Here is a 25,782-nt window from a genome sequence, read left to right as displayed (position 1 = left end):
CTCCCGCCACTGCACCACATCAGGAGCGCGCACCGCACCTGCTTTCGCCGTCATTGTAACGTCTCATAAACAGAAGGATTAGGTTAATATGAACTCAATAAAAAAACAAAATACAATGTCAACACATAGCATACAGCCCTACATGTTGGAACCTGAATCAGACCCTGAAAACGAAGTGGAAAACAGCAACCCACAGCAACAAATGCAGCAGGATGTCTCTCTTTGGTAAACTCAGCAGCCATTGTTGGAAATAACTTTATCCCACGTTTTCCATCCGCCTGATGTATTTGTACATGCCCTTGTTAACCAGTAGAAGGTAACCAATCACCGAACCTTATCCCCCGGGACGTCACAAGGATTTCCAAGTAGAAAAAACTCTCTAAAACGACGCGTTTTTCGTCGCCATGGAAACCGAACAGAGAGCGTGCTGGAACTCAAACTCAAACTCAAACATGCGTTTAGGTGATAAAAAACAGTGCCGTTCACATGTCTGATGAGGATTCAATACTGTAACACTGTAGAAAGCTCAGAAAACTCCAAATACCATCATAGGACCCCTTTAATGTGATAATTTGTCAGTCTTGTGATCCTTACTTCAGGTGAAAGTACGTAAAATGAGAATTACGCTATCCTATGTACTGTATCCTTTTGTGTTTAGGAAGTCTGTCTGCACTGCTGAGGTCCAAGTGGGGCCCTCTGAAAAACAACGAGCCCACCATCGGCTTCTACACAAGGCAGATCCTGGAGGGACTCAAATACCTGCATGACAACCAGATAGCACACAGAGACATCAAGGTGATGGCACAGAGGTTACTGCATGATGATGAGCTGGTCTGTCAGATCTATTTTTGTGGCACAAGTTTTATTAGACTTTTTTTTGGTGTAGTAAATGTAAGACTGCTATGATTAACTTTGGCGTGACAGCCGCCGTGACATGGAAAATACTTTTTGCCTTTACTGGCCAGTGGTCACATCATGTGACCGACAGGTGATCTCCATGAGGCTCACTGGTCTATATATAGTCACATATTAAAGTCACGAGGGGGAACTGTTTATAAGGAGGCAGAGTTTTATAGTGGATGGGTCAGATTTACATTAATCTGTATCCGCATCAGCTATTTAAGCCAGTTCTGACCATGTTCTCATCACAGACAGTCGCTGCAACCTGCAGCTTCGTCTGGTTAGCAGCTCTTTTTCATAAGCATCACGAGCACCATGTTAATGTTAATCACCTTCACGTCTTCCTCCCACATACTATTATAATCAGCTGTTTGCAACTTTCCACATTTGATCTCAGCATAATCCTGGAACAGATTATTTTCTCACAGATGCCTTTTCAATCCACAGGGTGATAACGTGCTCATTAACACTTACAGCGGCGTCCTGAAGATCTCTGATTTTGGCACATCCAAAAGGTTGGCTGGAATCAACCCCTGCACTGAAACTTTTACAGGTACCGCTCCCATGCTCTAACATCGCTCCCTTCTTCACATAGAACAGGGGTGTCAAACTCCAGTCCTGGAGGGCCGGTATCCGGCAGGTTTTTGTTGTTTCCCTTTACCAACACAGCTGATTCAAATCAAATAGATCCAGCAGCTTCTTTTCAACCAATGTTTGAGTTTCAGTCAGGTGGATCGAAGCATGGAGACAACAAAAACCTGCAGGATAGCGGCCCTCCAGGACTGGAGTTTGACACCTGTGACGTAGAGCCTTAAAAAGCTGGCGAAAACCCCACTGCTTCCCAAAATAGACTAACCTGAGGCTTAATTTAGCTGAGTCGGGGCATAATTTTAGAGTTGGCTGCTCCCATTGAGAGACGTTGGGTTGGGCATGAGCTTGTGGTGAGACCAGACAGGTTAATGGCACCGCTACAGCCAAGCAAAGCTCTGCTCCCATGAAGTAGACAATCTGACTGCTGATTGGAGCAAACAAAGGCTTACCCTGAAGGAAACTAGGCTACACCTTCTTATAGCTCATGCTTGCTAAAAAAAAAAAAAAAAAAAAAAGTGTCAGTGCCTCCTTTTAGCTCAAGCTTCTAAATGCAGCAAATAAGCAGCCGGCAAGTTATTAATAGAACAAAAGAGTCCTTTCAGTGGGGATCTAAAAATGTTACGTTGGACTCAGCTGGGATTAACGGACAACACTGAGACTCTTAGCTGTTACTGACACAAGACCTTCACCTCTTCCTAACCTGATTGGTCATTTGCAGAATTGCACCATCGCTTCACTGTCGACTTAACTTTTTATTTCATCTATTTTGAGCGTTTGCATCAGTTCTTTCATTCTGCTGCTGATGACGCCTACCTGACGTAGACGGTGGCATGCTTTATACCTTAGTCTTTGAAGACTCAAAAGCATACTTTAGAAAACGCAGATGCTGTTGAAGGTTACTGTCGTAGTTTCAGTGACTCACTGAAGAGTCTTTCAAATAGAAATATTTTCTAAAGAGGAATGTACAAACTAGTTACCTATTTTATCTGTGACAGTCTTAGCAAACCACCGTCAGCTGCATGGAATTACAAAAAACTGTGCATCAATTTTCCATACTTTGACTAGATTATCACCATTTTAGTTATTTATTTATTATATAAATTAGATATTTGGTGCCTGCTTGCTAATTGGTTAATTATTAGTGCTGATATATCAGAAAAAAAAAATTTTTAAGGTTGGATTGTGTTGGAAAAATGGGAATAAAGGTACAACAAGTACGAGTTGGAAGTTAAGGTCAACAGCAAAGACCAAATGTTAAATATCACATTTTGGTGTTTTAATGAATTTTGAATGTCATTAATATTTGTTTGTGGATTGTTTGTTAGGCACATTGCAGTACATGGCTCCAGAAATAATAGACAAGGGGCCTCGTGGATACGGTAAACCGGCAGATATCTGGTCCTTGGGCTGCACCATCATAGAAATGGCAACTGGCAAACCACCCTTTTATGAACTTGGAGAGCCACAAGCTGCAATGTTCAAGGTGAGATACTACTAGGAATCCGGTTTTCCCACTGCTGGAGTTTGGGTCAATTTTAGCGTTAAGACATATATGTTAGTGGTAATATAGCTGTAATGAAATGAGTCCCAAAACACTGTTAACCTTTATGTCCAGTCATGCAGGTAAATGAGATGTAACTCATATTATATACTTAAGAGTTGCACAGGTTTTGGTATGAAGTCCTGGGTGACAGCAAGTAAACATTTACAGCATGTTGAACATGAGCACAGGGATTTTTTTTCTAATTTCTCACCACAGATCAGTTTTGGGATGTTTCGTTTCCTGACATTGTCCTTTCACAATATTTCTATTGAAATAAGGTTAGGAGTTTGGCTTAGTCATTGACGTTATTTGGCTTCATGCATTGTTTGGCGGATCAACATGTCTGCTTTAAAACACACTACAGAACTTTTGCCATTTTCCCCGTCACGGGTCCCCTGTCGACGACGACTAATTCAGCCTCCATATTGCACCCTACCTGACCTGTTAACTCTCTCCAGCCAGCAAAAGACAATCCTACAATAATTCTTCATTTGTCCCTTTCTCTCTTTTAATCTTCTTGCGTTTCTTTGCTCAGTCAGTGACAGTGTGTGTTTAGAAGAGCCAGCGTGTTTTCTAGTGTGAAGCGAAACTCTGCTGCAGCATCACGTCGCGTCCCGGATGTAAAAGTCCTACAGTGCGGTTTCTCAGCCTCGGGATGCTGCTGGGTAGCAGCAGATCTAAAAATGCACATGATAGATGTCCCTGTGTAATCAAATAAGTCCAAAATGTGTTTCAAGATCAAAAAGTTACGTAACGCATCTTTAAAGCTGCTCCTTTGTTACACACCTTTGTTTTTATTTATTTTTTATTTATGTTTTTTTAAGATTCAGTTGATAATTGCACTGCCTGGCCAGAAAATAAAAGTCAACACCTGTTGGAAATAAAATAAATTTAATAAAATGAGGCGCTTCTCATCCCTTTAACAAGCATCTTGTTAGACATTCACTGTGGTTGACGTTTACTTTCTGAAGCTACTCAGTCACCAGGTTGTTCCATCAATAGATTTTTTTTTATGATGTGTATGTTTTTTTCCCATCATGGCACATGTTTAAACCTAAAAAAGGTAAACCTAGTCAGACCTGTGGCTGCCGATGGAAACCTACCGAACTTTAACTTTCCGGTCTGAGGTTTCCTCAGCCGATCTTAATCTATAAGATCTACAGTAGTTACATCATTTATTCTCTTTAATTTAATACCTTTTAGAAAAGTTACTCTTTAGAAAGAAGCCAGGATATGAACGATCAGCTTATGTGCAACCTGCATTGTGTTCCCCCCTGTGGGCTGCAACATGATCCACCCAGTAGAAACCCCACAACCGTCCATGCCCAAACATTTTTTTTTTAAAGCAAGCATGCTGTGAGAGAAACCCTCACAACGTTTGGAATATTTACCTTCTCTGGCATATTTGCTCAGGGTGGAAATTTTAAGCGCTCCACACCAGAATATTATTGTTCTAAACCACGTGCCGCCCATTAAGGATGGTGAGGAGGGTTGTGGGATGTCTGGAAAGCATTACGACACCCCTGTCAAAGCTTTGAGCCATAGAAATTTCCATATGATGGGATTCAATTAAAGGGCTGTAAATCCCAGCAAGAAGGTATAGCTTGTTACTGTACATCATATGTCGTCAAGAAAGCATATAAACAAAGCCTGGATCTGCTCTCAGTCTTTGCAAAAGCCAACAGAGCCTATAGGGTACACTGAAGTGATCATCCCTAAAGCGATCTCATGCTGTGTCTGTATGTGCAGTTTTCATGTTCCCTCATCCTTGTGGAATGCAGTAAGGGAGGGATCACTCCTGTTAATCTGTTGTCAGCATTCCTCCGCCTCAGCAAGTGACATTTCTACTGTTAATGTGTCCATGAGAAACTTGCAGTTGAACTTGAACTGCTGCACCGTGTTGGAGCATGTCCTGAAGTTTGGCCTCATGGTAAAACTGCAGGATGGAAACATGAGACTTTTTCTATCCTTGCTTATATGAAGCTGCGTCTTTCACTGGCAGGTTGGTATGTTTAAGATCCATCCAGAAATCCCAGAGTCCATGTCCCCAGAGGCCAAAGCCTTCATCCTGCGCTGCTTTGAGCCTGATCCGGATCGGCGTGCCACTGCCTTTGACCTCCTCACTGATGAGTTTCTCACCGTCACCAGCCGCAAGAGGAAAAGCAAGAGCAGCCTCACAGGTGTGTCCCGCTCACATATTATACAATACTTATATTTAGCTTTTTATTCTTGTCTGGTTTACCTCTACAAACTGTAGTCTGTGTGAAAAGAAGAAAGATGTACGCTTTAAGCATTCTTGGCATCAGAAAGAGGAGATTAGTGATGAGGCATAATTTAGCATATTGAATCTCCTTGAAAATAAGCATCCACCTTCTCCTGCTTCCCGTCTTGGAGAGCTGATCCTGGTGCATGCTTGCACATGTCTCTTGCTTACAGATTTTTTTTGAGCTTCACACAATCAAGCACAGAGGACCCCTAGATAAACCGTGAATCGGCTTTGCAAACCGATCTGAAAGATATTTTACGTTAAAACACGCAATGATCTATTCAACATAAAAAACAACATTAACTGCAATAATATCATTTTTGGTGGAGTCCTCCTCCTTGTAAACAAAGCTTTCATTATGCAACTTGGTTCCTGTTTTGTAAAAACCCATGAGCACATTATTCCTTTGAATTTCAGAGCGGTCTCATTTCTTATCAGGTTTCCACCCCACGACAGCAACGCAGTCATGTGCTTTGTCACCAGCGCACAAGATTACAGAACAGCTTTAAATCTTGTGCCTCACTGCAGGCTGTTTGCTTGGAAATGTTTTATTTTTGCCAGCCTTGCATGTAAATCAGGTTTTGTTTTGTTTAACTGCTGACACACAGTTCTGTTTTTGCCCCACAGCTCTGTCCTCAGGGTCAGGTGAGTCATTTTGCTTTTTGCACCTTTTTTTTTTTTTTTTCCTTTCTGATATTTCTACCACTCGTGTTTGTACATTAGAAACCAGTTCTATAAACCATCTGCCTGCCTTGCTACTGAGTATTTAGGCCACAGTTTACATTTTCCCGTCTGCTTGCTCTTCTTGCCTGACCCTTTCCAAGAACTCTTGCATTGCACAAGAAGATGTTTCCACATCTTGGAAATCGCTTCCCTGAATTAAAGACAACGGCTGCAAGAGTAGCATCAACATGATGAATAATCTGCTGGAGATTCGTCTTATTGGCATTAGGATTTTCAGCAGTAGTTACACCCTTTTAAAAGCTTCAGATCTCTTTGTTACCATATGTCTGTGCTACATTGCAGTGTGTAAGATTATTTGCATGCAACAAGCAGCTCTCCGGCTCTGTTTTATCTTGCATTTGTGGATGTCCTTCAGAGTACATCCGCAGTATCTCCCTGCCAGTGCCGGTGGTGGTGGAAGACACCAGCAGCAGCAGCGAGTACGGCTCCGTCTCCCCTGACAACGACCTCAACATCAACCCCTTCATCTTCAAGTCCAGCGGCAAGTGCTACAGTGAGAGGGATGTCAAGGGGACAAAGTCCCTGTTTCTCAGGTAGACTAAGTGAAGCCTTTTTGTGGCTGGCTTTTATTAAAAACAAGTTAGATTGACTGTAACGCACTCTCACTCATGACCTTATGAAAGTAATATTGATCTCGACTAACGCAGCTGCCTATATGAAATCCAAAGTTCACTTCGCTCTTTGGAAGGATAGTTTTTATTCCATGGAGTTTCTCAAAGCAACCAGCATCAACAGTGGCACTTGTCGACCTCTGGGAGTCGTTTTTCTCTTCGTTCATGACTGGTTGTGTACACGAGAAATTAATAAAAGTGACAGTGGAGCTTTACATTGCTGGGGCTTGTTATAACTCACAGCTCGGTACAACCACCTAATCATGTACCATCACACAAGTATATCGTTTCCTCTAGCAAACTAAAATAAAAAAAACACCTTGAGTAATTGAAGCCGTAGCTCTTAAATCACACTGAAATGATTTATTATAGCAGTACTTCTAAAGGCAATATGCATCAAATTCAAGAAAATGATGGTTACATATATATGATAGCATATAATAAAATCACACACGTCCTGTTGCAATGTTGAGGACTTTCTGAAGAACTTATTCCTTCGTTTGGTGAAGGTTTGAGGATGCTTCTGTGTATCCTCCACGGCTCTTTTTACACACATGAAAAACTGTGCAGAAAGAAAAAGAATTGCTGTTGGCACAGTCACAGAATATGTTGTTCCCAGGATGTTTTTAGCACCATAACATGTTCTTCTCAAAGCAAAGTGTAAATGGTTGTTAGCTAGCTATCACCTATTTAAAGGCAGAGTATTTAAGATTTCAAGGCGATTCTTTCCACCACCATGTGGCAAACACCAGGTCGTGAGCAAAACCACAAAACTGCTACCTCCACAAACAACCACAGGTTGGCAGTAATGAGCAAAACTCCCCCCTCACCCCTCCTCCTTGCCAGCTCCAATGAGGGCAGGAATCCCTTGTGAGTTGTAGCTCAGAGCCGCTCTGCAATAAATGGGCTTATACTCCCCCTACTGGTGGAAAAAAGTACCTTTTTTTTACTGGTCAGAAAACATTCAAGAAGGGTCTTTGTCATTAATTAAACTTGTAATTTAATAATGCATCAAATATGGACAGACTGGAACCTACATGTTTAAAAAAAACTGTCTAATTATGATTGTAGTTATTTTTTATTTATTTATTTTGAAAATATTGAAAATCTTACATACTCTACCTTTAATAATAAAGTATTTACTAACGTATACTACATGAGTATGCTTTGTTTTGTTTTTTTTCCGTATTAGTATTCCACTGTTCCTGGAGCTTTACAACAGATCACATTACTGCAGATCAAAGCCCTTGACACACTGTCAGAACAAAGTGAAATCCAAAATGTTTGAATACTTCTTGTTTCAGCATTCCAGTGGAAAACTTTGAGGACCACAGTGCTCCTCCGTCTCCAGATGAGAAAGATTCTGGATTCTTCATGCTCCGTAAGGACAGTGAGAGGCGAGCTACGCTTCACCATATCCTGACTGAGGATAAGGACAAGGTGGTGGCCAACCTGATGGAGGCTTTCACACAGGTTGGTAATCTGAGAAATCAGCAGGAGTGTCAGATGGACACAGTGAGACATCATAGTCAACACACTTGTGCTTTTAAACCAACATTTCCAAGTTTTCAGTCTTCACTTTTCTGGATTTGTCTGACTTCCAGGGCTCTGAGGAAATGAAACTGAAACATCAGCACATCGCCACCCTCGTCGTGAGTCTGGCAGACTTTGTGCGCATGGCCGACAGGAAAATCATTGCCAACACCCTGTCTCAGCTCAAGCTAGAGCTGGACTTTGACAGCACGGCTATCAGTCAGCTGCAGGTCGTGCTGTTCAGCTTCCAGGATGCTGTAAGTGTTGACAGAATTGCACAATCAAATAAAGAAAGATACGATTGCAGAAGTCCTCAAGAACTAATTAACTGCATGTAAATACCTTGTGCAATCCAAAACAAAAACATCTTAATGTTCGTTTCACATTGAAACAGCAAAGTGATCAGTTTATATTAATAACAGTCTTCCGGGGGTTAAATTTTAAATTGCATGGTTAAAAAAAAAAACCCAAGCAATTTCCTTACAAGCTGCTCATTTCCTATTCTTCTGTATCTGAGTCATGTGACTTCCTCTCTATTATTCATTCCCCATTTGGAAACAGAGGTGCTTTTTAGCTACTCTAAAATCCCACATGCTCTGTAGGCTTCAGTATAAACGTTGTTATTACACAGGAGCAGCAGAAAGCAGCAGGCTGCCTCATTTCTGCTCCTTTTTTTTTCCCACAGAGATCAGACGTGGTTATAAAATACTTGCAACCTTTAAGCAGCGCGATGAAAGAGGGGATGTGTTAGGGGTAATTGCACCTTCTATAAAAGGCTCACCTGCTGTGCCCCACAGTAATGCAGATGAAATGACAGGAAGGAGCAGTTGTTTTCACGTTTGTAAAGGGTATTGCATAAGAGAAGAGGAAGATGAAGCTCTGATGCCTCCTGTTGGTCATCTAGCTTAAAGACAATGAGGATTCTAATATGTAGTGCACGACTGCAAATAGTACGAGTGTTAGGAAGTATCAGTAAAGTTCTGGGCTTTAAAAACATTTCTTTTTAGCAAATAGGGTGAAAAAATGATCACTTAAGAGAAGAATCACAACATATCTACAGAGTTACATATACGATTCTCATTCTCTGTCTGTAAATCTTCGTATTTCCAGGTGAACAAGGTGTTGAGAAACCACAACATCAAGCCTCACTGGATGTTTGCGCTGGACAACATCATCCGCAAAGCTGTTCAGACCGCCATCACAATCCTGGTGCCAGGTAACATAAACAGCCCCACAAAGCAGAGCAGCTCTAATAAGCTGCGAGTGATCCATTCAAGGCACGAGAGACTGATAAACACAGGAGCTGAGGAGGTGGTTTTGTCTGGAAGCTCGTGTGATGAGAAGGTTTTTCTTCCAGAGCTGGGTTTAGAGGCAGGATATGAAGGGATGATGGGTAAAATGCATGATAGACGTGTTTTTTTTTTCCTATTCAGACACAATAGAGAGTAAACAGGATATGGTGAAACTTGTAGCTTTATGTGTTTTGATGTTTTTGCTCCTACATTTAGCTGAAGTTCTGTTTTGCTTTTCCCTTTATAACACTGTTTTTATTTTAACCAGCCGCCAAGCATTTAACTTATCCAGTTTCTGATCTGGAAAAACACATTTCAGTGAAGATGCTGTTATGCGTTACAGACATGCAGCTTATATGTTTGTCTGCATGAAAAGAATCCACATCAAACTGCAACAGTTCCAGGTACCGACTGAGTTCAGTGATATGCAATGCATGCTTTCCTGTGCTGATATTACACAAACTTTCACCGTTTTTAAAGCAAGCACCTGCCACAGCAACCCTGTTCCCAAAGCAGCTGGAACTCAGCATGAAATCACGATGAATGTAAAATATCACAGATTAAAGCTGAATATTAGACATTTTACTGAACATTTTTACACAAAGTTGCATCATCTCAACAAACTGATGCAGTTTGAAAGCAGAAAATCTTCCCATCTTTTGAGCTGCTTAGCGGTTCAGTGTTTGAGCTGTGTGCTGATAGCTAGTCGGTCGGCTTCTTACTGTATGTTCTCAGCTGAGATGGTGTGTGTGTGTCAGAGAAAGACATGAACATTTTGATTCTTCAGATCACAGGCCAGTGTTTTGGTTTTCCACAATGCTACAGATCACCATTAAAAGCTCACCTTTAGAGAAGACAGCTGTGTTTCTGCATTTTGTTCTATTTATTCAGATTTCTTCTGAATTCTCACAATCTCTTCATTTCAAACTCAACCTTTGTGACATTATGTCTGTGTTCAGAGTTGAGGCCTCACTTCAGTCTGGCCTCAGAAAGTGATCCGGCCGATCAGGATGACGTTGATGACGACAGTGAGCCTGTAAGAAACTCCACCCACCAGAGTCGGGCGCCTGCCGTCAACGCTCACGATGACACGGTGGCCACATCAGGTGTCAGCACGCTCAGCTCCACCGTCTCCCACGAATCCCACAATGCTCAGCGGTCTGTGAGCATGGAGCTGGGCAGGATGAAGCTGGAGACCAGCAGGTAGAAACAGACATCTCATTAGGTTGCAGAGTCGTATAGAAACCAGAATATTACTGGCTTTGATGATTAATACACATGTGATCATCTCTAAAAGAATGTTTTTGTTTCAGGTTACTGGAGGAGCTGTTGGAAAAAGAGAGAGAGTATCAGGCTATCCTGCAACAAGTGTTAGAGGAGAGAGAGCAAGAGATCAGACTACTGAAGCTGCGATCTGAGCCCGCAGGTCTGCACTTTCAGAAAACATAAAACCAAAAAAAAAAACATAAAGGTTTACACCCCCTGTCTATAAAACCTGAACACTCCTGGTTCTTCTAGGTTGAATTTGCATTTTACAAGCAATTGTAATTTACTAAGGTTCTGCAGAGCTGCATCACATAGACTAACATACATGTAAAACATCTACACGACATAAATAAAATGAAAGGAAAACTTCCGGTGATGCTTCAGTCTTTTTGCTAGAAGCTCAATTAGCAATTTATTCAAGTCAAGACATGAGCAAAGTTTATAATGAAAGCTGATTAATCACCTATCAGAGGTGCAAATTGGGTGACTTATGGATTTGGACTTGTTAATGTGATCATTTAGTTGCATCTTGCAGAAATGTTGATCACCTGCTTTTTATATAAGCAAACTACTCATCCAGACTTTAAGCAATGACTTTAAGCAACCATATATGATTATCATAGATGATCACCATTGATCTTCATGAGACAAAATTAAAATATGAGATTTTAACGTTTCCATGGAACATCTAATTGAATGCTATATCCTTCTTAAATAGATCAGAACCTGGGAAGGAGCAATAATAACAGTGTTCTGCCACCACTACTGGTGCAAACTGGCACCAGCTGTGTTTTTCCTTTGGAAACAGATGTTCCCAGATGAAAGTTGCAGAAGTTATCACTGCTCAGCACCAGCCCTGCCAACATGATGTAAAGCATACTATTTCTAGATTAAATAGAGCCATGCACTGAAGGGATCTGCTTCATGTCCTTGCATTAGATGCTCCCTCATCATCAGATGGGCTGCAGGGGCAGAGAAGTCAGCCTGCACAGAGACATGAAGACCCCGAGCTGAGCAGCTGGCTGAGGCTTTATGGTGCTGACCAAGACTCCATAGACAGGGTGAGTCTCTGCGTCTGCACAAGACTCATTTAAAGAAGCATTTTTACGATCTGGCATTTTATCCAGTTTGAGATTCAGCTTTTTATTCTCTCTTATGTACTGTTTTTTGTTTTTTTTTTATTCCTTTAACTTTTACTGTTTTTAATCTCTCTACATGTTTTAATGTTCAGCACTTTGTTGCAGCTGGTGTTGTGCGAAGGTGCTTTATAAATAAAGTTGAGTGGAGTTGAAGACTCAACTCAGCTTCATTTATAAAGCCCTTTAAAGCAACTACAGTTAAGCACAGTGCTGTACATAATCAGCCAAAGCAATACAAGAGAATTAAAGAAGATAAATATTGCAATAAAATAATTGTTCATTGCCAGATTTATATGCCAATTTTGAGGTTGCAGTGTGTGGTGGTTGTTGTTTTTGTTTTGTTTTGATGAAGCCCTTTATGTAAGAAAAAATGTCACATTTTTTGTGTGGATGTGTGTTAAAATCCATTTAAGTGTGTATTTAGTTTAGGTACATGAGCTTATACTCTTATGTCCTTCATTTTGTCTCTGTAGATACTGAATGAGCAATACACATTGAACAACATCCTCCATGACGTAACAAGAGATGATCTGAAAAGTTTGAGACTGAGGTATCAAATCCTATTTGTCATTCAACTATATATTTTTCTAACAGTGTGACTTTTGTTTTCAGTTTCAAGTCACAAAAATACATATTGTTACCGCGCAGCAGTCGGAATAAGAACGTGGAAATGAAGCTGCAACAGCTTCCTGCAGTTTCCGATGGTGTTGGACGTTAGTGGGTTTCATCATCAGCATAATCTAATGTCTGATGGACTTGATTGATAATTAATCATTTAGCATTTCCTTGATAGTACTGTGAAATGCTGCACACAACTCTGTGGGGGTTTTTTTTTATCCAAGTGTAATTCTCCAAATGTAATTTGCCCTGGCAGTGGGTGATTTTATGGCCCATTTAAGTCATCTTGTCCTGGTCTGTAATCCTTTTTTTTAAAAATTCCCATTCTTATTGGGCATCAAGAATTGTGTCATCTAATTGACCCCTAATGTCCCCCTTAATGTCCCCCCTTAATGAAAGACAGAGACTGCTACTGTTGATCTCTTAAAGAAAAGGGACACCCTACCTCGGTAAAATACAGGTGTGACCCTCTCGCCAAATTTCTTTGAAAATAGTAAGTTAGTTGCAGGTGAAATTCTTGTATTCAGGTTTTACAGTTAAAACCTGACATACATAAACTTAAAGTGTATGTATTTTCAATGCTTTCTTTCTAAAAATGCTTTCATGTTCATTTGCAAGCTACTTTAATGCACCAAAACTGCCACTGCAGCTGTGGATTTGTGCACTGAAAAGCGTCCATTTCCACTACTTTTCACCTTTCGTGACTGCCAAACTTTCAGAAACATATTCAAAATCCATCTATTATCTATATCCCTTAGTCAAAGTCAGGGTTGCAGGGAAGCTGGAGCCTATCCCAGCAATTACTGGGCAAGAGGACAGGTCACTAGTCTATCACAGATAGTTGCTTGTCCAGGTTTTTCACCACTAATATTGCACATGTTTAGTATTTCAAAGCCATTTTTTGCTAATCTTACTGTTCTCTTAAACTTAAAACATTATTACTTTGCACTGTACATGTATAAAACTTTCTAATATTTGATATCTTGCTCTTTCTGTTTGTAAAAACTTTTCTAATTCTTGGAAACAATGTAAAATCATTTTAAAATGTCATTGAATATACAGTATTGATTCAGACTGTGTTATAAAAATGTTGGTCTATTATCCTCTGTATACTTTAACCCAATGGTTCCCGAACTGGGGGTCCCAGGGTTATCACAAGGGGGGCACTGCAAGGCTAAATAAAACTTGAGAGTTTTAGCACTGGACAAATTTGTAAAAGTACCAACAATGAATGATTATAAATCAACAAGAGAGACTTCAAGTACTAAAAAAAGAGAAGAAAATATGATGCAGCGTATCTGCTCCTGCTTGACCAGGTAACAGTCAAGTAATAGTAATAATTAATGAGTAATGAAGAGACCACAGTTTTTAGTATGTATCAAAATATTGTATTCTAACATAATGAAGTCTGAAGCCAAACAAGTTCCAACACCACTTGGGGACTTTTCATCCTGAATACAAAGAAGAACCTGTAATTACTATGGAAATAAACCATAAAACAAAAACTATGATATCTAGCAGAGTTGTTTTACAAAAGCAGCATCCGTCTCATTGAAAACTCTGCTCACCTGAAGAAGTTTGAAAAGATTTAAAATGTTTCACACTAAAGCAGAAGATTTGATCATAATACTGACACTGACATGGTTTTAACTACAATACAGTCACTAAACTAATGACGCATTTCTTAGTATGTTTCTTTGACAGGACGGGGGGGCTCGACACTGTTGTCGTTAATGAAAAAGTTTGGGAACCCCTGCTTTAACCTAACAGTGTCTTTTCTCTGTCTTGTCAGAGGAGGCGTCTTGTGTAAACTGTGGAAGGCCATCACAGACTACAGGCAGAAGCCAGCCTGAGGCCTTACGTGGAAATAACCACTCAGAAAAGCCAACAACTCAGCATCTCCTCTTTACCTCAGTATTTATAGGAACAATACTTTCAGGAGAAGATCCTCTGCTCACTTTACAACGACATAACAATCTCCTTGAGTATTTTATAAATTTTGAATTGAGGATTTTAAGGTAATTTTGGGATTACAAAGAAGTGCCACTAGTTTTATTATGCCTGATGGATACAAAACAATTTTTGTTACAGGTGCATTTAAAATTGCATCTGATGGAAAATCTTTTATTAAAACCTTGAGAACTGTCAAAAAATATTTTCTTGTGTCTTTACAAGATCCAGTGTTTACAAAACTGGAGACTGACCATTTTCCAAGACAAGCCTGAGATACAAAATACTACATTCAGCTTCAGCTGTACTAATATTTTTGTCATGGGCTCCTATCACTACTTTATTTTAATGTATTTTAATTTAATTATTGTAATCTGAAGGATGTCAGTGCATGCCCTCTTACTGTTTTTTTTTTATTTTTTATCCAAACTGAGATTTATTTAAACAGTTTTTCCCTACATTTCCTTATACAATATGAATTATCTGTTTTTATTTTCTGAGAATATTTCTAATGTAAATATTGTGTTATAAAATTCTGTGAGACATTTACAGTCATGTGAAAAAGACAGTACAACTCATTTCTTTTTAGCTCATAATGTATTATATATCAGGATTAAACAGAGAAGTAATCTGGAGAAGTAATGTGTGAAATGCAAATAAATACAAATTAACAACAACATAACATACTTTTGTTATTTATTTTACAAAAATTAAGCCTAAATATAGAAGCACTGTGTGGAAAATAAATGTCCACTGAATGACTGGCAATGTACCTTTAGAAGGTATAACTTGAAATGGTTATTCTCTTTTTAATGTTATCAGTTTTGCATCATTGTGAGGGAATTTGGACTCACTCTTCCTTATGTCATTGCTTTGGTTTATTGAGGTTAGAATCTGGACTTTGATCGTTACGACACCTCGATTATTTTCTTTTTGTAAGCCCTTCTGTTGTAGCTCATTTGACGGCTCACTGAATGCATAGCGAACAGGTCCTATGGCTGCAAACCCAAACCATCACTACCTGACAGTTGTAAGAAGTGTCTGTGCTGAGTTGCTGCATTTTGTTTTCTCCAAATATGGAGAACTGTGACATGCTGCAATGTGTCATGTTTTGCTCTTAATCAGAAATGGTATTTATCTTTTTTAAAGACCTTTTTCTTTCTTAAATCCTGATATATAAAATCTAACAGTTTTGGGTGTACCATTTTTAACATGTCTAAATGTCCTTTGTATAAGATATTGATAAACATAGTTATATCCTCATGTGCATTGGACCAAGTCTATGATGAACATGTGAAAAATGAATTGTATATTATTGTATTTTCTAGAGTCACAGATCATAGGAGATAAGAATTAGTATATAATAAATAGTGCGTCATTAGATCATCTGTTTTGTTGTTGTACACTGACTAAATTGTTTATGTAGCTTGTGGACCTTCAGTCAAACATGTGTTGTATTGCAAAATCAGCAATGTAAACCAATTTTATGTGGAGAAGCCTCTTTTATAAACTATGTTGTCAGAAATGGGGAAATAATCAGAAGCATTGTGTCCATTTTGTTTCATATCTGAAGACTTAAAATTTTGTGTCATCTTGTTACAATAAAATTTTCATCTTGAAGCTGTGAATTGTGTCACAAAATGTTCTTAGTTAAATAAAAAAAAATGTCACCGGCCGGCCAAGGGTATCACGATTGCTGTGGAGATGAGGACCCAAATGCAGAAGACGGGAAGACAGGATGCAGGAAGTAGACGTAATTTTAATCCATGAACAAAGTGAGGGCAAAACTAACAAAATGAACCAGCAACTGACAGTGCAAACCAAGGGGTATACATACACAGAAGAAGAAAAGAGACACAGGTGAAACAAATCAGAAAATCAAACCAGGTGAATTAATGAACAGGAACCTCGACATGAGAGAACTAAACAAGGAAAACTACAAACTAGAACTCGGAGAAACACAAAATATCATATGACAAAGGGGAGCCAGTGACATTGGATTGTGCCCTTATATGTGCCAGTTATTTCCCAGTTTAATCTTACTGATCGGCCACCTCATTGAAGAATTATAAGTTTGAAATAAATTACTGAATTAAATTGATATTTTTAATTTAAAAGCATTTAATCAGTATTATAATAATAAAAAAAAAATCATTTATTCATTATCATTTCAACAACACTAATAGAATTATTTACTGAAGAAAATAAAAGGACGATTTTAATTAAAATCTTCTTTTCTTTATCAACTTTTTGCACATTTGAGAACAAACTATTTATTTCCATCTAACCAGAAGAAAAAGGAAAAAAACAAAACAAAACTGGTAATAATAGCTGCAACAGGTGAGCTGGTCCTCGCCATATTTGTTCATCCTTCTGACGTCAGCCTTCCCTGGTCTCGCGACCGTCTCCCCCCTCACCATGACAACGACGGATGACATCACCAGGAGACAGTTTCTGTCGTTGTTTCGCCTCGTATAGAGAAATATTTACGTCAAACTGCGCATTTAATGTAAGTGTAGCATCAAACCGTGAAGGTGGGAAGGGCAGCAGCTCAGAGGGGGATCTTCCTGAGCGGGCGGCCGGCTGGAGGCGGAGGGAGACGTCGCTTATCTGCGGGAACATAATGGCTCTGCTTCAGCATCCCCGGCTGCTGCTCGCCTGTGCTGCGCTGCTGTTCGTCGGAAACCGCATCCACGCTCGCTCTTCACCGATTTCAGACTTAAAATCTAAAATATCAGGCGTGGAGGAGCTCCTGGAGGAGTTCCGTAAGCAGCTCCAGCAGGACCAGGCGTACAGGGTGGGCGATGCGACCGACTCCTGCGTGGGAGACTTCAGCCAGGCTGTGGAGCGCATCATTCGGCCTCGGGCCTCCATCGAACAAGGGGCCACCTTCCTGCTGGCTCCCGACGGGGTGTACACTTGGAAGGACTGCGTGCACGCCTGCTGCTCGCAGCCTCACTGCACCGTGGCGGTGGTCCAGGAGGACCTGAGGCAGCCTGGAGAAAGTCTGGGCTGCTACCTGTTCAACTGCACCTACAGGACCAGAAACATCTGCTCCTTCGCTCCGCAGCAGGGCTTCTCCACATACAGCCGGACTCCTAACACCACGCTGGGACACCTGGCTGTGTCTTCCAGAGAAGGACTTCCAGATGGGGATGATAGACAAGGTGGGAATCTGCTGACACACCATTACCTAGTCGGGCTGTGAAGATATGTTTTTGTCCCGATTCGATTCCGATTTTTTGGGTGCCGATTCGATTTAAATTGCGATTCTCACAATTCTTTGATATTGCTGATTTTTGTTGATTAAAAAACAAAAAAAAAGTATAAAACTCATTTTTTGCTCGTCATTTTTCTTGATTTCAATGAGGGAAAAAAAAACAGCAACACAGTAGCCAGATTATTATTCTGCTGCTATAAGGAAAAGTAAAAAGATCAATAAAAACAATAAAAATGACTAAATTTTATGATGGGTTATTTATATTTTTTTGAAGAAAAAATAAAAGATTTTTTAAATAAAATCAATTTTTAAAAAAAAATATCGCTTTTAAAATTGTGAAGCCAAAAAATCCAGATTTTCTTTTTTTTTTTTATTCGATTTTCCCACCCCTATTACCTACACCACGTGCTGACCACAAACCCCCATGAACTGTAGATAATATTAAGTGGATTCATTTTGAGTATTGAAATAATAAATAACTAGTTAATAAAGTTATTAATAGATGATGAGATGTGGTCAAGCAGCAGTAGGCCTGTTATAGACCTTGTGGTTAGCGACAAAGTATAGAATTATTTTTCCATAAACACGTCATTTAGGCCATAATACAAAAAAAAAAGTGAATTGCATTGTTGTAGTTCATTTTCCTGGCCTAAAAGTGGACTATGAGTTGTACTTATGGAGTGATTAATATATAAGCATTTCAGTGCATTTACAAATATAACTTGGAGGTGTGTTCCTGCCAGCAATTACTAAGACCCTATTTGGTGAATGAAACCAACTAAATTTGATTGATTTCACATCTGATTCTGAGCTTTTTTCCCCACTTCAGTGCAGGTTTCAGAGATTGTTAAAGGAAAAGTCTTGGGAGTGAGGAGAATAACTTTCCTGTACAGTCCTGAGTGATGTTTGACTATAAATATGGGGAATGCAGACCAAGAATAGCTTTGTATACCATCATCTTAGTCTGCAAGTGGACAAATCAGACAATCCAAATGGAGCAAACAATATCTTAGTTTAATAAGGCTTGTAAGTATTGCAAAGCTTTATCCATATTCCAACCAGAGGTAGGACAAGTCTCATTTTGGCCTGAAATAAAACATAAAACTTAATACTAATAAAGAAAAAGGAAAGGAGTTTCAGCTCATTTTTCCACCAGATTTTCATGAGGTTTAAAGGAGGGGTCAGCTGTTTAAATTCCTAGATATTTGTGCAGCAATACTAAAACAATATCAATGCCAAGCTTTCTTAAAGGTTTAAGAAGGTATTAACAAAAATATGAATTATTTCTGGTTCTTTTTTCTTGGAATTTAGAAAAAGGTTGGTAAATATGAAATAATATCAGTCGTGCTCGTTGTAAATGTGTCATCTAATCGTATTTGTTCAATATTATTACATTTTTCTGTCAGTTTTGTAACAGTGGCATGTCAGTAGATGTTTTGGAACGAAACATTATGAGGGAAGGCTGAGTTAATGATTTGTCTTTTTGTCTCTTGTCTTACAAAATTAGTTTAGTGTTGAGAGCAAAGACAGGTGTTTTTATTACATCAGCCACTGATAATAATACAATCAATAAAAGTGATCATATTTTTGTGTTTGTGGGTTTTTTTTTAGAGTGAAAAGATGCTTTTATTTCTCTCTTGTGTATCATAATAAATTACACATGTTCAATTTTTACATCATTAAAAGCATCTTTTCACTGCTTTCATCAACTGTACGGCTAAAACAATGGACAAAGAAAATAATCAGAAACTAAATTCAAGTTAAAGCAGTCAGTAGTTATAGTTCAGCCTGCCAGTGTCATGATATGGTGCATCAAAGTCATTTTACATTATCACTTAATTAAAAGCAGAAGGATCAATCAAGCTAAACGTCAATTCCCATCACCACTCTTTTCATGTTTTCTGTTGAATTAATACAAACACTTCATCTTCAGGTATTCAAGATCTTATTTTCAACTTCCTGCATTTTATGGAGCATCTATTGACATCAGCATCATTGATTTAGTTGCAAAACTGATCACAATATTATTGCATGTAGGTTCATTTGTTATAAGCAAAATAAAAAACAAAAGACACTTACTGGGGTTTGCTTTAATTGTGGGTTTATTTTGCAGAAGTGGATGAGCCTCCTCGCAGCGACGCTGGACAGGATGTGGTTATCCAGCTTCCAACTGACTGGGCTGTGCTGGATGGCCGGGACAGTGTGGATGACCACGGGATCACTAACTTTGAATGGAATCTAGTCAAAGGAGATACAGCCATCAATATGAAGGTCAGTGTTAGTTTTAGATTTTAGTAATCCCAGAGTGGGACCAGTTTCAGAGCAGCATAATGCTTGAAATACACAAAAACACACAAAACATGCAACAGAAGAATAAAAGAAAGCACTGGGATTCAGTTTGGAGTGTAACTAAAACGGAATAAAACAGATAGATAGATAGATAGATAGATAGATAGATAGATAGATAGATAGATAGATAGATAGATAGATAGATAGATAGATAGATAGATAGATAGAAAAAGCTCCCTCTCTGTTGATTGTTCATCATCTGAACTGCTGAAATGACAGAGGGTACCTCACAGTACCTACAAATTCTACAACTTAATGGATCCAGCTGGGAATTAAGAGTGTAGTTCCTGCAGCAGCAGTGTTTTGTCACGAGAAACATACCCAACACAAGTAAACCACACACATACACAGCTCTATTAAGCCCTCTTCATTGAATCAGTTGTTGCAAACATTTGCTTTTGCTCTATGAATAGTAAGTGATCGTCCTCAGAGACAACACTGAACAAAATGCATTTAGATATTTGCACTAGTTAAGTCAACAGGGCAGCCTGTGTGCAGAGCACTGCAATACTTTATGAGTAGAGATCAGGGCATATTATGTCTACACTGCCAAAAGCAAAGCACCGTAAAACTGGTACTCTGTTCACAACATTAAGGTGAAGGAAAATTATATTTTCAACATGCTTTATGTAAATATTTGCTTTGTCTGTGAGATTTCTGTTTAGTCACTGCTGCTGATTCGAACACAAACAAGGCACCTGGCTCAAATAACAAACCAGCTTTTCCCACACGTAACAAACAACTTAGCAATTTAGACAAGAGATGACTTGCAACCATGGTGCATGCTTTGTTTACATTTTTTTTTTATTTGGATCAATGAAAAACACAGTTTGACATTCATAAGATTTTATTATTCACCATCAAACTGATTCCAAAAGTGCTAAAAACTTGGCATATCTCAGCGTGGTGTGCGGTGTGTCCTGAGGGTTTTTGAGGAAAGAGGAGGACAAAAGAAGTGGCTGGTTTTAAAAACCGTTGGCAGCAGATGAAAAGTATCTGAAACGGATGACCTTAAGGAATAAGTAAGCTTTTGTTTGTGTGCTGAAGGCTACTCACCCAGGGTTGCTGAAGGTTAGCGGTCTGCAGGAGGGCGTCTACACATTTCAGATGACAGTGACTGATAACACAGGACAAAAAAGCTCAGACAACGTCTCCATCACCGTTCTGGCACCGAAACACCAAGCAGAAGGTGAAGGCTTCACCAAAACACCTTTCTTTGTGCTGATTCGGTTTGCTGTACTGATTTCCATTGAGGTTTAAAACATTGACATGTCTGCCAGGTGTGCTGGAAGGGGGGTCGTAATAAATTTGTCTCCACAGTGTGCACAGGTCATTGCTCCAACTACCAGTTCAAGTGTGATGACGGCTGCTGTATTGACATCTCCTATGCTTGTGATGGGAAGCAACACTGTCCGGACCGTTCTGATGAAGACTTCTGCACAAACTGTAAGAAATATTTGTTCTGCGCTTCAGTCATAGCATGTCTTAATGAGCAATGTGATATTTAGAGACACAGTTGTGCTCATATGTATTCATACCCTTTCATTAGAGAAAAGGCTGAATTTACAATAGTCACTGAAATAACTGGAGACTACAAAAAGGAACAATAACTAAAAATTAGCAAAAATACAATTTAGTAATATAAGACACTGTTTTTTTTTCATTTAATTGAGTTGAAGAAAAAAACAAACAAACAAACAAATTGGTCCTGGACAAATTAGAGCACTTTTCTGTTGAACAGTGGGACAAAATACCTGTCAACAGGTGCAGAAGTCTGACTGAGAGGAACAGAAAACACCTGACTGGAGCGGAAACATTAAAGGATTGTTCAACACAATATTAGTTTATGAGTGATGTAAGATGTAATAAATGATCTCATTTGTTTGCTTTTCAAAAAAATATTTCTATTGAACCAGAATTAGAAAATAAAGTTATTTTCATAAATGTTTTATTTATTATTACTTTAGTCAATTTCAGCTTATTTTACAGGCAGCTGTTTTTTTCCTTCTTTATTGAAAAGGTATGAATAAATATGAGCACAACTGTATTTTATCGTCTAATATTCATAAAAACATCATCTAAATCTTCAAATTTTCTACGATAGATTCCTGCTTTCTAATTGCTGAGCTAGGCTCCAGCCCTGAGACTCCTGAAAATGAATTTATAAATCCCTTTTTTTTTTTGTTTTTCTCAGTTGACAGCAGCCGTAAGTCGGTGACCCACCCCGTAGATCTGCTTAGTCCTCAGAGATCTGTAACCCACACAGAGCAGGCAGATGATGCCTCTATGCTCCCAGCTGGACCAAAAAAACCCAACATGTCACCACAGGACAGGAGCGAGGCTGCTCCTCTGCTAAGAAAGGAGGAGGCTTCATTCAGTCAAGGTGGGGGTGTTGATGCTCAAAGCTATTTATTCACACTGTTACTTCTCTTACCATTTCTGCCCAGAGATGTATTGCTGTTGCCTTGTAGTGTTACAGTACTGAGTAAGAGTTGTAATTCCAATAATTTTGAAACTGCAGGCGTTTCTTTTGGTTAACAATACGACCCTGCCTGTGTGTGGCATTAGTGCAGTTTTTCTTTGCAAGAGGCTACATAGGGTTTTTAGCTTGTGCCTGGATTTCGCAGCAGATGGTGCCTGTAGGCAGCCGCTGAGTCATGGCACTGTGCTCAAAATGCTGGCAAAGCCACCGGGCCACTCTACACTCCCTAGGAAAGCAACGCTGTGCCTGCATCCTCTCTGAGTGCTGCAACAAAGCTCCTCTGTCCCCTCCGCCATCTGATCCCTGAATCAGACCGAGGCTGGCCAAAGGGCCTTCTTTGGACATTGCAATTTACCATAGGTATTATGTGGCAGAGCTGCACAAAACTCAGCGGATGAAGCCAAAAGAAGTGCAGGGAAAAAAAAAAAGGGAAGTTAACATCTCATATTGCTGACAAAGCTGCTGAAACTATTAAAGTAGTTCAGTGTCATTTTCTTTTTCCACCAACCATTCCAAGTAATTTTCTCCATTTTCACTGTTGATCTTATTCAATAGTTAAAAGAAATATCCTAAACAAATGGAGTAGCTCTATTAAAGAAAAGACAGAAAATTTGAACAAATGAACAACAAGTGTGTTGTTTCTGTTCCTGTAGATCCGTGTGCAGCAGCTCCAGTTGTGGGGCCGTGTAAAGGCAACTTCCCACGGTGGTATTACGACCAGCAGGCAGGTGAATGCAAACACTTCCTGTACGGCGGTTGCCAGGGAAATCACAACAACTTCCTCCAGCAATCAGACTGTGTCACTGAATGCATACAGAAGAGTAAGAAATCTGCTTCATGTCAGTTTATTTTGCAATGTTTATGTGACTGCAGCAACCTGTAAAGCTAATGTTAATACTGATGACATCTTTTAGGTCCAGCTTTCAGACCAGCAAGCGTTGCGCCTCCAGTCACCAAACAAACTGAGATTGGTAAATGTTTCCTGTTCTCTGGATTTCTTACAGTGTTTTGTATATCTGATTTGGTTTATCACCAGCCAGTCATCCCCACCCCCTAAATTCACCTCATCTTTCCTGTATTTTATTTGGCTGGATTTATTCATGTAGTGTGAGAACCTGGTGCAGTAACACCCACACACCGAACGTTGAGATCTTCTTGTATGTATGCTAATTGTTGTTCTGAATCTTGAACCTGATTTAGTGAGTTGCAATGTAATTATTGAAAACCAATGTTGCCTGCTACATCTATCTACACACAATAGGATTTTACAGTTTTTAAATCCGTATTGTGAAAATTGTATTTTGTCTGCCTTTGCATCATTTCAATTCAATTCAGTTCCGCTTTATTTGTATAGCACCACTTCACAACAATGTTGTCACAGGAAACTTTACATACACATCATTTCAAGCCAATTCATACATATCCTATAATAGAAACCAACTGATTGCATCGAATCATGACTTCGATCCAATCCCCCATCCTGAGCAAGCATGACGCGACAGTGGGAAGGAAAAAACTCCCTTTTAATAGGAAGAAAACGTCCAGCAGAACCCGGCTCAGGGAGGGCAGCCATCTGCCTCGACTGGTTGGGGTGTAGAGGACAGGAAAGACAGATTAACATGTACAGCTGCACTTATTCAGGAAGACCTCCGGTGGCTTATCAATTGTTTACCTGATAAGCCACCCAGTCAGTGCAAATGCTAGTTCCAGGTAGCAAGGCACATGTGTTGTATGTGCTTGTATGAATAAAATGAAGCTGGAGTGAGATGATGTTTCACCAGTAAAGCATAGCCGCTATGGTGGGAGTTATTACACTGATAGTTTTATTTGAATAACACCGTATAGTAAAGCTATATTTTAAAAATAGGATTGAGATAAATCAGATGTTGTTTCCTGACCTAAGCTTCATCTTTGTTGTAGCTTCCTCTAAAATCTCCCAAAGCCACACAGAAAGCGACGTTCAACACTCCAAACCAATTTCAGCGATGGGAGGACATCCAGGTCCAGAGTCAGGTAATGTTTTTAGAACGTAAAATTTTGCTGTACAGGTCATCCTTCAAACTTTCTGTAAATTTAATTTTCTCCTCCAGGAGCAATCCTTCCTCTGGTACTTGGCCTACTCATCACCACTCTGCTGCTGCTCATGATCGGTTGTCGTCTCAGACTTGTCCGCCACAAAATGAAGAAAGCACGACCTCTAACTACAGAGGAGTCAGATTACCTCATCAACGGCATGTACCTGTAGCCAGTCAGCTGGGCAGAGAAGCATGAAACAAGGCAGATCCAGACACTTTGAACTTCTTCCAGCCCAGTATCTTGAACTTATCTTTATTTCAGGTTGGTACATTTAACGCTACGCTGTCATGAATATTTGACTTGCACCTGCCCACTGATCCCACTCAGTCACAAACACATATTCAGATGCTTCTGTCATATTTATTTCAAGAAATCTCGTTAGACCTGTCAGCACTTAATACTGTTTTTAAAAAAAACAAAAACATTTTGTCTCGGTTATCATGAATCAATATTTCTTGCCACTGTTTATGCTCATATCAGACATTTGTGATCTCGTTTCCTACAACTGGTGCAGAAAATGTGCTTTCTGCCACTATGTGGCACTAACCTGCCATGCTTGTGCTGCATGTTTTATCTTGAGTTGCTGGAAGGACAGATGAAGCAATTCCTGGTCCAGAAAGTAAAAGTCCTGTCCGACGGCTGTTCCGACCAGTCACCAAACCAGCTGAATTTAATGAGCAAAGTTTATTTGCCAGGTAAACAAGCCTGTTAGTGAAAACACCTGTTCTTAATGTACAGGTAGATCCAAAAACATGGCAGGACTTTTATTTTCTGGACCAGGAATTGCCACCTCTGCATTTGAGTGCCTGTTTAAGTAGCTTACCACTGTAACCAAGAAATCCTTCTTGAATTCAGCATAAGACAAGCCATAGTTATTCTATTGGTTAATTTATATTCCTGTCTAAAATGTAGTATTTTCTTTACCAAGCAAACATGTAGTTTACAGGTTATAAATATATGAATTTGTGCAGATGTGTTTCCTCAACGTGCAGTCTTTTATGTGGTATTGAGTTTATCAAAGATTAAAATAATAATTCTGGGATATATTGACAAAGAACTGAGCATTTTCTTTCCTATATATATATATATATATATATTTTTTTTTTTTTTTTTTTTTTTTTTTTTTTTAAACCACAAAAGGTATCACTGTCATTTAAGATATTGAGAATAATTTTTCCTTTGTTGCCATCTTTGACTATCAG

General features: G+C 39.4%; 2 protein-coding genes across 3 annotated transcripts in view; both read left to right on the top strand.

Moving 5' to 3' along the window:
- Positions 1-16,073, top strand: part of map3k5 (mitogen-activated protein kinase kinase kinase 5) — a 73,109-nt gene extending 57,036 nt beyond the window's left edge. Inside the window, exons 17-30 of one of the 2 annotated variants that reach the window (XM_079254948.1) lie at positions 659-795; positions 1,348-1,453; positions 2,817-2,974; positions 5,037-5,214; positions 5,928-5,945; positions 6,400-6,577; positions 7,960-8,128; positions 8,260-8,445; positions 9,299-9,404; positions 10,440-10,683; positions 10,794-10,906; positions 11,686-11,807; positions 12,359-12,435; positions 14,296-16,073. In XM_079254948.1, the coding sequence (XP_079111074.1) occupies positions 659-795; positions 1,348-1,453; positions 2,817-2,974; positions 5,037-5,214; positions 5,928-5,945; positions 6,400-6,577; positions 7,960-8,128; positions 8,260-8,445; positions 9,299-9,404; positions 10,440-10,683; positions 10,794-10,906; positions 11,686-11,807; positions 12,359-12,435; positions 14,296-14,356 (1,853 nt within the window). In that variant the 3' untranslated portion in view covers positions 14,357-16,073. Of the gene's footprint in view, positions 1-658; positions 796-1,347; positions 1,454-2,816; positions 2,975-5,036; positions 5,215-5,927; positions 5,946-6,399; positions 6,578-7,959; positions 8,129-8,259; positions 8,446-9,298; positions 9,405-10,439; positions 10,684-10,777; positions 10,907-11,685; positions 11,808-12,358; positions 12,436-14,295 lie in introns of those variants that run through there. The other variant, XM_079254949.1, reaches the window with a different exon arrangement.
- Positions 16,074-17,076: 1,003 nt separating this feature from the next.
- On the top strand, positions 17,077-24,749 carry lrp11 (low density lipoprotein receptor-related protein 11; the record flags this gene model as incomplete). Its single annotated transcript, XM_079255727.1, has 9 exons — positions 17,077-17,620; positions 19,787-19,944; positions 21,070-21,211; positions 21,343-21,468; positions 22,217-22,405; positions 23,158-23,325; positions 23,419-23,475; positions 24,425-24,517; positions 24,595-24,749. The coding sequence occupies 9 exons, from the start codon at positions 17,077-17,079 to the stop codon at positions 24,747-24,749; spliced, it is 1,632 nt and encodes a 543-aa protein (XP_079111853.1).
- Positions 24,750-25,782: the final 1,033 nt, after the last annotated feature.

This window comes from Telmatherina bonti (assembly GCF_933228915.1).
Source record: "Telmatherina bonti genome assembly, chromosome: 16".
In the NCBI taxonomy this organism is placed as follows: Eukaryota; Metazoa; Chordata; class Actinopteri; order Atheriniformes; family Telmatherinidae; genus Telmatherina; species Telmatherina bonti.
Note: the sequence above shows the minus strand (reverse complement) of the source record. Positions and strands in the feature narration are given on the sequence as shown.